The 12,021-nt window shown below is 42.3% G+C and overlaps 1 protein-coding gene across 2 annotated transcripts in view; it reads left to right on the plus strand.

Moving 5' to 3' along the window:
* The window catches only part of LOC143501783 (thrombospondin type-1 domain-containing protein 4-like), a 52,810-nt gene extending 41,325 nt beyond the window's left edge, over positions 1 to 11,485 (plus strand). For both annotated transcript variants that reach the window (XM_076995030.1, XM_076995031.1), the window contains exons 8-17: positions 1,017 to 1,192; positions 2,126 to 2,216; positions 2,400 to 2,606; positions 2,725 to 2,854; positions 3,156 to 3,360; positions 8,087 to 8,260; positions 8,354 to 8,527; positions 8,817 to 8,996; positions 9,506 to 9,650; positions 10,329 to 11,485. In XM_076995030.1, coding sequence (XP_076851145.1) covers positions 1,017 to 1,192; positions 2,126 to 2,216; positions 2,400 to 2,606; positions 2,725 to 2,854; positions 3,156 to 3,360; positions 8,087 to 8,260; positions 8,354 to 8,527; positions 8,817 to 8,996; positions 9,506 to 9,650; positions 10,329 to 10,471 — 1,625 coding nt within the window. In that variant the 3' untranslated portion in view covers positions 10,472 to 11,485. The remainder of the gene's footprint in view (positions 1 to 1,016; positions 1,193 to 2,125; positions 2,217 to 2,399; positions 2,607 to 2,724; positions 2,855 to 3,155; positions 3,361 to 8,086; positions 8,261 to 8,353; positions 8,528 to 8,816; positions 8,997 to 9,505; positions 9,651 to 10,328) is intronic.
* The last annotated feature ends 536 nt before the right edge of the window (positions 11,486 to 12,021 follow it).

A 12,021-nucleotide genomic window follows, 5' to 3' on the forward strand; every position in this document is an offset into this window, starting at 1 on the left:
TACATTTTTCTTACATTTTCTTTATTTAAAAAGTTAGATTAGTTCATGACCTCCTGCTTGCAAAATTGTCCAGATTGTTAAATCAAAAAGAAATTTTCTTTCTTTCAAGTCCATAAATGGGTTCATCATCACAGTAATTATCTCCAAACTCTTCAACTTAGACCTCCTAAAAACAGCTACAGTGCCAATATGTTTGTGTGTGACAGAGTGAAACAGAAATTGGCTTCGGTGCTATTTTGGGAGTGACTGGAGGAATGTCAGTGTTTTACTGTTGGAGACATTGCTTTAATGAGAGCCACGCTGAGTTGTGGACATGTGTCAGAACAGCCTGGAACAGCCCCGTCGTCCCCCACTGGCCCCGGGGGCTTTTGTGCACATCAGCACCCCCTTGCCCACACTGCCAGTTGGCCTCTTTGATTACAGGGACTAATTTCCGGAGCCACATCCGGAGGCCCCAGAGATGTTTGAGGTGATGAGGCCCCGGGTGTGAGCTCCTGGGGAGAAGGCAAGCATGGCCTTGTCTGGGCTGGGCAGAGCCACCATGTGGAACAGCAATGGCGGCAGGCGAATCACAGCAGTGTGGGGACTGTGATCAATGCAGTGTGTATGAGTGTGTATGAGAGAGAGAAGCAGTGGAACAGAAGCATCTGCAAGGTCATCACTGTAGTCGCTGAATTACGGCATTGAATAATGTTTGGAAAATTCCAGAAAAAACAGGCATTGCACTTAATTCTCTCTACAGACTGAATGGTTTATAAACTGTCCTCCAATTATATGTCCTTACTAGAAACCCAACAACCAAAGATCTTACGCTGTGTAGCCCTTGATTTCTTCCCAAGACCTTTTTGTGCCATGTCTAGACGAAGACGGAGCTCATAATGTGACTGACATTTTGTGTCACCTGCAAAGATTCTAATCCTTTTAAATTGAACTTCGTTGCTTCTATATGGCTATGTTTATGTCCCAGCAAATTCATTTGAATGTCTGAGTGTGTGTATGTGATTGCTGTCCATTAGCTTTGCGGAGCCGTTCTGGACGTTCAATCATTAATGGAAACTGGGCCATAGACCGACCAGGAAAGTACGAGGGAGGTGGGACCATGTTCACATATCGTCGGCCCAATGAAATAAGCAGCACTGCCGGGGAGTCCTTTCTGGCAGAGGGCCCAACCAATGAGATCCTGGATGTGTTTGTGAGTGGCATGGACAATCCGTCTATTCACCGTATTTCGCCACGCCCACTTTCAAGTGTGTGTTTCTTCCGCCTTTGTGTTAGAACTTCCGGTCAGCTATTTTTGCATTAGTGTACACTACTACATTTTAATTATTTTTTTCATAAAATAGGCATTCTTGTCTTCTTAAAATTATAAAATGAATGCAAGGAAAAGATGTGGTCACTGATTTTAAAGTAGTTACTTATCTCACAAGCACCCGACGCGTTTGCTTAATCGGAGCTTCATAACCGAGCCATTTCTCGGGATAAGGATGATCTGGTGTTGGTTTCCCCTCCACAAAATGATAAGAGCAGACGTATGGACGTTTGGGTGGATGTTTTAAATTTAGCGCCTTCAGCCTTAGACGCAGGTCCTCTTCTTTGGAAGGCGGTGGATATAAGTTATAAGGTGCCCCACAACACTCAGATCTTTTCGAGCTGTGTTCGTAACACTGTTGGTCAAGCCAAGTTTTCCTCTTCTTCCAATTATTGTGACACCCTCTAACTGAACATATTATTCTAGTCATTTTGTGTTTATTGTCGTTTTGCTTGTAATCGGTATCAGCGTATCCGTAGCACCGGAAGTTCTAACACAAAGTCAACCAAGATGGCCCTGCCCAGCGTTGTCATGGAAAATAGCGTGAATACAGGAAGTGCTTTTGCACTGCTTCCCCCAACCTCAAGAGAACTTTGGTAACATCAATGTGATAGTGTTGCATATGGGGTGGTCACCTTGTCACACATCAGGGGACACAAATAATGCAAATGAAGGAAAAGTGTTTGCCAGGCACTGCATTAGACACTAGATACAAAGGTTTTGCCAAGTCTCTACCTCCCAGAAACCAATTTCTAAAATCTTTCTGAAACCCCAATACATCATGAATTTATGTCTCTGCTCTGTTTTCCCATTCAGATAATCTACCAGCAACCTAATCCTGGAGTGCGTTATGAGTACATCCTGCCTTCAGAGAATACCAGTGGCACTACCAGCAACTCAGAAGAGGGTGAGCCATCTTAAACATTACTTTATGCTTTTCCTAATCCTAATCTTAAGTTCTGGTCAAAGTTTAAGTTTAACTTTTATCATGGCTCTGACCATAACTTTGAATGTCATGCTAAAGAAAACCTTCAGTAGGTAGGATGTTACTCTGAGCCGTATGGATACAGCAGGACCCTGTTTTCTGTAGGGAACACTGTGAATGGAGGTGTGGGGTATGAGGGGTATGAGCAATATGGCAGGACATCCCAGAATGCGCATGAACAGGCACGTGGGCACAGGTACCCCTCTCATATACCTGAGAACCAGGTACCTGCTGTTGCCCCACCTCACAGGCACAGGCAATACAACTGGAAACTCACCGGGACGACCGACTGCAGTGCCACCTGTGGCAAAGGTCAGAACTGCATGTTTATATGCCACTTTCTACAATTTCCTTTCACATTTCACAACTGCCTATGATAGGGACACTGTCATCACATACCTGCATGTTTGTGTGTGTATGTGTTGTGCAGGCAGTAGCCATACTGTGTTTGGTTGTGTCCATCGAGCCACTCAAGAGCCTGTGTCAGACAGCCTATGTGACAGCACTGCCAAACCCAGCCCACAGGAGGAGCCCTGCAATATCCAGCCTTGTCCTGCCTTGTGAGGACTCTCTCCATCTCTCACTGTATCTCTCACACACACACACACACACACACACACACACACACACACACACACACACAGTCCCGCCTTCTGAGGACTTTCCATCTCTGATTATAACTCATGCACACAGTCCAGCCTTGTGAGGCCTCTCTCTCCATCTCTCACTGTATCTCATGCACACCACACAAAGTCCAGCCTTGAGAGAACTCTCTCAGTGGACAGGCAAAACAGTGTTGTCGATATTCATCAGTAAGCAGTATCTGATGCCCTGGCTTCTTGTCTCCTTCTTCTTGGGCAGCTGGGATATTGGTGAGTGGTCCGAGTGCAGTAAACCTTGTGGTCTGGGCGTGCAGCACCGGCAGGTTCTGTGCCGGCAGACCTACGCCAACCACACGCTCAACGTGCACACCTCCCGCTGCCGCCACCTGCCACGGCCCGAGAGCAGCAGTCCGTGCCAGCTGAAGATCTGCAGCGAATGGCAGCTCCATTCCGATTGGAGCCCTGTGAGTGGCCGCCGGTTGCTGTTCATCTCCACGATTGGCCAGGGGGACAGGCCTTCTGAGCAGGAGGCCAATGAGTGGGCAAAGGGGAGGGACTACAAAGGACTGCAGGGATAGCTGGTGCTTAGGTGGTGAACACCTTAGGTGTTAGGATATACAGCTTAGGTGTTAGGTGACAGCTTAGGTGGTGAATAGAAATTAATTAACTTGATCTAGATTGAGTTGCTATGGCTATGAAGTGACAGTGCTTTATACATTGTTAAGGAAAACATGGAAAATCCAGATTAGCAACTTGACAGGAAGAGAAATGGAGTAGGGGTAATCCTGAAGGATGAAGGAGTTTAGTAAGAGTGTAGTGGAGGTAAAGCGAGTAAGTGACAGGGTGATCTGTGTAAAGTTAGAGATTGATGGGGTGATGATGAATGTCATCAGTGCTTATGAGAAAGAAGAATTCTGGAGAGTTAAATGAAGTTGTTTTGCAGGTTCCTAAAGAAGAGAGAGTGGTTATTGGAGCAAATTTAAATGGACATGTTGGTGGAGGGAACAGTATTGATGAGGAGGTGTTGGGTAGAACCCAGTGTTGGGAACGTTACTTTAAAAAAGTAATTAGTTATAGTTACTCACTACTTGTTCAAAAAAGTAACTGAGTTAGTAACTGAATTACTCTATAATAAAAGTAACTCGTTACCAGGGAAAGTAACTATTTGCGTTACAGTTAAAAAAAGTGATATGCCAATGAATAAGGATTTTTTTTTTTGAAAAAGCAGTTTTTACAGTCAGTTGAAATGAGTAGATCAGGAAGGTGTTTAACATTTGATATTTATTGCACATCTACAGACCAGTGCAGGATAAAATCCTTTAAAATCCCAAGTCTTTGTAAAAAATAAAAGCAAAAGTAAACAGTTACACTATATAAAGTGCATTTACATCTATCAAATTAAATTAAATTCTCTCAACCTGAGACAACTGGTTTGTTCACAATAGAAGTAAACTTAACAATAAAACCTCTATTCTTAATTAAATAAATCAAATACCCAGTCTGGTAGACATTCAGGAACTTCAAGTATTTTCTTAAATAATGTTTATATCGCCACCTTGAAAATGTTAATTTTTCCTCGGCTTGCTCCTGACTCGCCATTTCTGCCTCTTCTCCGTTTGTACGGCGTTGTAACGACAGGAAAAGTAATTAATTATATTATCCCGTTACTGACAAAATGACGCCGTCAACGGCGTTATTCGCAACACTGGTAGAACCTAAGATCAGGTAGTGGAAGTTAAAGGATGAGGACTGTGGTGTAAAATTCAGGGATGAGATGAGGCAGGTACTGGGTAATGGTGGTGGTGTTCTGGATACCTGGGATGAGACTTCAAATGTAGTGAGGGATGTGGCTAGGAAGCAGTTTTAATTTGGACAACAATTTTTGATTTAGTTTTAGTCTTTTGACTAAAATGTCATTTAGTTTTAGTCATAATTTAGTCATTGAATTTGTTTTTAGTCTTAGTCTAGTTTTAGTCGACTAATTATCATTAGAATTTAGTTGACTAATTATCAAAAGAATTTAGTTGACTAAAATATAAATGGTGTAATAGTCATTATATACACTTGCACAAAATGAAACATTTATTAACCAGTTATAGAATATTATTGTTTGTATGTGCAATATATACAAAAACAAATTTCCAAACAACTTTATTGACCTGAACTTATAGTTATTGAGCATAACAATAACAAAACATTGATGACCAGTAGGCCCGCTCTACCTGAAAACATATGGAGTTTATGAACAACATATTACATTCTATATAAAACTGGGTGCCGTAAAAACAACAATGCCATAGCCCACAGATGTCATTTCATTTGTTGTATTTTTCCCAACATCATCGTCCCACATGGTTTACACACCGTCTTGTTTTTCTCAAAGTCAAAGGAGAAATGTGTCCATATATCGCCGCTCATCTTTCTCCCTGCTGACATTGCCGAGTTAACTTCGAGTGGAGTTTCATGAGTAGCCACAGTTCACAGGCTGGTTTGGTCTTCCCGGGTTGTGTGCGATTTGAAGACGTTAGTACTGAATGGACGGTTACCCAGTTTGTCCCGCCTCTCAGTGTACGCTGAAGTAATTATGGTTGGATCTCTAATTAACTTATCCCTGCCTTTCTCAAAAGCTAAATCAGATCTGATTGAATGTCATCGCTGGCCAATATTTTCATCTCGTTTTTATTAGTTGACGAAAATGTCCATTAATTTCATCATCGTTTTTATCCCTTCGTATAGTTTTTATTTAGTTATGGTCTCGTTTTCGTCATAAAAAAAGGTTTGTTGATGAAAACTATGACAAATTATTCGTCAACGAAATTAATAGGGGTGACCTGCAATAGTCGCTGATTCGACTATAGTCGACTATACCCCCTAGTCGACCATGAACGTCATAGTCGAATGTACCATTCTAACTGCATGGGGGTGCCCAAGGATGCTGCTAAGCATTAGTTGTTACATCAAATGTCTTTGTTTTCGTTATATATATAATAAAGCTGAATAAAGCCAACCTACCATGTTTATTCATTTATCTGAGTGTTTTAGGTTTTTACTTTGAAGTGGAAAAAAGTCCTGAATGAGAACGAGATCCCGTTTAAGGTGCTCTTAAAAAAAAACCCTGATTCGACTATTAGTCGACTAAAGGGAAAATCGGACGAATCAGATTCGACTAGGAAAATCCTTAGTTGAATACACCTCTAGAAGTTGAAGAGTTGTGGTGGTGGAATGAGGAAGTTCAGGAACGTTTGAGAGGAAAGTGGTTGGCTAAAAAGAATTGGGATTTTCAGCGAGATGAAGAAAGTAGACAGAGGTACAAGGAGATGTGTCGCAAGGCAAAGAGAGCAGTGGCAGAAGCTAAAGAGAAGGCATATAGCAAGCTGTATGAGAAGTTGGACACTAAGGAAGGGGAAAATGATCTGTACAGATTGGCAAGACAGAGAAACCGTGATGGGCAGGATGTGCAGCAGTTTAGGATGATAAAGGATAAAGATGGAAATGTGTTGTTTGGTGAGGAGAGTGTCTTGGGAAGGTGGAAGGAGTATTTTGAGGATATTTTTTATCAAGAGAATGAAAGGGAAAGAAGGTTAGAAGAGGTAGAGGTTGTGAATCAGGAAGTGCCTCATGTGAGCAAGGAGGAAGTAAGGGCTGCAATTCGGAGAATGAAGTGTGGTAAGGCAGTTGGACCGGAGGCATGGAAATGTTTGGGAGAGACAGCAGTGGAGTTTTTGACTGGGTTATTTAACAGAATCTTGGAAGGTCAGAAGATGCCTGAGGAGTGGAGGCAAAGCATAATGATGCCGATTTTCAAGAATAAGGGTGACGTTCAGAGCTGTAGTAATTACAGGGGAATAAAGTTGATCAGTCACAGCCTGAAAATCTGGGAAAGAGTAGTGGAAGCTAGGCTTAGAGGAGAGGTAGAGATCTGTGAGCAGTAGTATGGTTTCATGCCAGCTAAGTGCACCAGATGCTATGTTTGCTTTGAGAGTGTTAATGGAGAAGTATAGGGAAGAACAGAAGGAGTTACATTGTGTTTGTTGACTTAGAAAAAGCTTATGATAGAGTACCGAGACAGGAGCTGTGGTATTGTATAAGGAAGTCAGGAGTAGCAGAAAAGTATGTGAGGGTAGTGCAGGATATGTATGCGAACTGTGTGACAGCAGTGAGATGTGCGGTAGGAATGACAAATGGGTTTAAAGTGGGGGTAGGACTACATCAGGGATCAGCCCTGAGTCCCTTCCTGTTCGCAATTGTCATGGATAGACTGACGGACGAGGTTAGGCAGGAGTCCCCTTGGACTATGATGTTTGCTGATGACATTGTGATCTGTAGTGAGAGTAGGGAGCAGGTGGAGGTGAGCTTGGAAAGATGGAGATATGCTTTGGAGAGCAGGGGAATGAAAGTGAGCAGGAGTAAAACAGAGTACATGCGTGTAAATGAGAGGGCAGACGGTGGACAGGTCCAGTTACAAGGAGTTGATTTGGTGAAGGTTGACGAGTTTACCTACTTAGGGTCGAGGGTACAGAGTAATGGAGGAAGTGAAAGAGAGGTAAAGAAGAGAGTGCAGGCAGGGTGGTGTGGATGGCATAAAGTGTCTGGTGTGATCTGTGATAGAAGATTGTCAACTAGAATGAAAGGAAAGATCTATAGGACAGTAGTGAGACCTGCTATGTTGTATGGACTGGAGACAGTGGCACTGACAATGAGACAGGTGAGGGAGATGGAGGTGTCTGAGATGAAGATGTTGAGATTCTCATTTGGAGTGACAAGGAAGGATAGGATCAGAAATGAGTTTATTAGAGGATCAGCACATGTAGCATGTTTTGGAGATAAAGTTAGAGAAGCGAGATTGAGATGGTTTGGACATGTACAGAGGAGGGAGGAGAGGTATATTGGTAAGAGGGTCTTGAGGATGGAACTTCCAGGCAAGAGGAGGAGAGGTAGACCTATGAGGAGGTTTATGGTTGCAGTGGTAGAGGATATAAGTGGCTGGTGTGTCAGTGGAGGACACTCAGGACAGGGCCAGATGGAGGAGTTTGATCCGCTGTGGCGACCCCTAAACGGGAATTGCCGAAAGAAGAAGAAGAAGCAACTTGACTTTACGACTGCTCTGATCAAACCCTCTGCTAGTTCTGCACACAACTGAAGTAGCAGGGTGTGAATTGATCAAAGAACTGATTCTGTGTGTGTTCTCAGTGCTCTGTGCCCTGTGGAGTGGGTCAGAGGTCACGGGAGGTACACTGTGTCAGCAACGTGGGTGACGTGGTGGAGGATGAGGAGTGCAATCTGAAACTCCGCCCCAGTGACGTGGAGAACTGTGACCTGGGGCCCTGCGCTAAGAGCTGGTTCTACACAGACTGGGCTGATCTGGTGGGTTCTGTCCAGGAGAACAAAAACTGTGACATGTAGAAACACCACCACCACCAGTAATAATCCCATGCTTGTCTACCCTGCTTCTCTCAGTGCTCGGCAGAGTGTGGCATTGGGGTGCGCAGTCGCGGTGTGGTCTGTCTCACAAACCACATTAGCACTCTGCCTCTAGAGGGTTGTGGGTCTGAGCGCCCCCCAGAGGTGCAGGTCTGCAACAGTGGACCCTGCGAGAGCCGGACTGAGTGGTTTGCTGGGCCATGGGGTCAGGTGAGCCCACAGGACATCACACAATCACAAATTCATTATAAAAAGTTATGTCTTGTATCACATAATAATGGACATTATTTAGTGAAATTTGTGACTGTGAGTAAGAATTATCTTGACATCTGAACTCTCAATAAAGTTTTAGTGATTTTGTGATTGACTTGTGATTGCTAAAATGTTCCATGAGGGTTCTCACATCCACTGAATATATTAGACTTGAGTGACATATTGAGCAACTCGTTTCAGTGATTGATGGGTCTTGCTTAATGGCCTTCACTGTCTGGATTCCAAGTGCTCTGCAGAGTGTGGCACAGGCAGCCAGCAGAGGGCAGTAGTGTGTTTGATGAGGTCAGACGAGGGATTCACAGTGGTGCCACCATATGAATGTTCTTCGCTGGACAAGCCTCTCAGCCAGCAGAGCTGCCATACCAAGGCCTGTGGAGCCAAGTGGTACCACACTGACTGGAGCACGGTCAGTAACCTACAGCATGTCTGTCTGTCTCTCTCTCTCTGATACCACACTGACTGGAGCGTGGTCAGTAACGTAGAGCATCTGTCTGTCTGTCTCTAACTTTCCCTTTTTAAATTAATTTTAGTTTTCATTTCAATTTCTGTTTTTATTCTTTTAAATTTTTTATTTCTATTTACTTTATTTGTTGGCATTGACCTTCCCAAGGTGATGGACCTCGGGTCATAATAAGCTTCTTTCTTTTCTTGTGTAAAGCACTTTTTGCCAGTTTGTATGAAAGGTGCAATAGAAATAATCTTGCCTTGCCTCTCTTTCTAGTACCACACTGACTGAAGCTACAGTGCCACCCCACAAGTTATTTATCGCATAATCATTATATTAATTAGCAAAGAAACATACTATATAGTACAAATAAATAATGGAATGAAAAGTCATGAAAAGCAAATGTGAACCCACAACTGTGTGTGTGTGTGTGTGTGTGTGTGTGTGTGTGTGTGTGTGTGTGTGTGTAGTGTTCCAAAACGTGTGAGGGGGGATTCCGTGTGCGAGAGGTACGCTGTCTCATGGACAACATGACACAAAGCAAGACATGTGAGCAAGAACTGAGACCAGAGGAGAAAGAGGAGTGCAACCCTGAGCCCTGTCTGCCACACATTGGTTAGCCAGAACTCCACTATACTCACAGCTATACTCTCAGCTTTGTTACTTGCTCTAACTCTCAGCTATACTCTTGTGGTTATATCGGGACATACTCATTTATCCTTAAAATCACATTCTTACATTTATCCTCTATATACTCCTATCTGCACTTACTTGACAACTAACTTTCTTGACACCTTAAAAATAATTAGTTTTTACAGATAATGCAACTACATGTCAGTAATTTGAAGGGATAAAAAATCTTTAATGAAATCAGTATATAAAACTGAACAGTACAGTAGTAAAGATGACCAGCAGCTGTCCTAAAGACATGATCTACAAAACCACGTCCTTAAGACATGATCTACCAACAACCAATCTCACAATCTTAAACATTAATAGCTGTAGGCAACACAATACTTAAGACTCCTTTGTAGGCACCACACACACACACACACACACACACACACACACACACGAGACAGAACTAAGCCAAATGTGATGGTTAAACTAGTACCACACAAAGAGTGTAAAAAGCATTCTACACTATAGTAGTATAAACCGTGACAGAAAAATAAAGTATTCAAACATATCAGTTTTTCTTTGTTCCGCTAAACATATCATGGAAATGCAAAAATTATTTGATAGGCACACTAAACACAAACCCTCATGCTTACCTTTGGTTTATCTCTCCAGACGAAAACTGTCAAGACAAATACTTCAACTGCAACGTGGTAGTCCAAGCGCGACTGTGTGTGTACAATTACTATAAAATGGCCTGCTGCGCCTCCTGTACACGCGCTGCCCAGCGGCAAACGGCATTCAAGAACTACAGATAAAACAAGCCCCTTCAGACCCTATCGCTATTGGTTCCTCCACTAGGGGGAGCTGTAACAAGACACTACACAAAAGATCTGCAGTGATCTCAGCACAGTGGGCATGGGAAATAAGAAGCAGTGTGTTTCAGAAATAAAGGTGAGAAATAAACAAAAGAAACATCCCTGATCTGGAGTCATGTGAGAACATTGCTGAATTGTCCACAGGAATATCTTTGAGGTTTGGATATTTTACTAAGTGGATATGATTGCTGGACGCTTGTGCCATGTGAGCAATGACCTCAGTGACCCAGTCACCTCAGCACTGGGGGCTTCTGTGCTAACTGTAAATGGAGACTCTGAGAAAGCCTTTGGGATTCCATGATACATGTATATAGTGATCAACAAATATGTAAACTGTATAAAAGCCAAATGTTTTACTCCTGATAATGGAATCCATTCATTCTGCATCAAAAGGAAAAAGAATGAGTCACTCAAGAATTGGCAAATCCACTATTAACATATTTTCACAGTTTGGTTCTTAAAAAATCCCCATTTTTCCTATAGTAACTTTGGTCTTTCTCTGGAACAAAGTCTGACTTTCAATGCAGTTTTATGACCCAGAGCATGGACTATGACAATTCATGATATCAATTCCAACTCTCTACCAATCCATAGATGTGAAACATATTTAAGAATGTGTTGACCAGTGTCCCAGTCACTGCATCTCTAACATATCTGAAATCCATCAGACCTTTAATACTTGTTGAGTACCAGACTGGAGCTGATGAGCAACAGGCAGATTTAGCAAGTTTGTGCCTTAGTTATTCTACTTTGTAATAGACTGACAGCTTTACAATGTACAAATGTACAACTAATTTATATTTCTTTAACTTTTAAATTCCTTTGTATTTATATTTTTGAATTATTCGGATGTTTGTAGGTGTGACAGCTTGTTTTGACAATGCAAAGAGTCTTCACAACCTATTCAGCAATAGTGTTACTGTGTATAAAACTGATTAAAGACAATGCAACGTCTGCATTTTTAGTTTTTTTTTTTTTTTTACCACATGCATATCTTCTAATCATCCTCATTGTAATTTCTTTTTGATGGGTCCTATACTGAACAAACTTCAGTTTATGTACTAGCTAGCTGGGTATTACAGCATGGTTGCATAAATCTGTGTTCTCATGACCAGTGTTGCCATCTTTAGTGACTTTTCATACCCTCTAGCGACTTTTTAAAAGCGACTAGCGACAAATCTAGTGACTTTTTTTGGTGTTACTGGAGACTTTTGGACACACTGAGATGAGCTCACACAGTCTCGGTCACTCACCTCATTCACCACGTAGCCTGTCACTCACCTCGTCCAGTGTGTGCCTCTTTGTGGAAAAACATCGAGCCCTGATAAAGGAGGAGGGTTGAACGTAGAATAACCATTCCTGCTAACTGCTACTTCTATGCTAACAATTAACAACACGGCAAAAAACTGATTCATGTAATTTACGTAAAAGATTTTTATACAAAGTATTAAAGTTATTAAGTTATTTTGAGACGTGACTGCCTATTTCAA

Source organism: Brachyhypopomus gauderio, chromosome 2, assembly GCF_052324685.1.
Source record: "Brachyhypopomus gauderio isolate BG-103 chromosome 2, BGAUD_0.2, whole genome shotgun sequence".
NCBI classification, from domain to species: domain Eukaryota; kingdom Metazoa; phylum Chordata; class Actinopteri; order Gymnotiformes; family Hypopomidae; genus Brachyhypopomus; species Brachyhypopomus gauderio.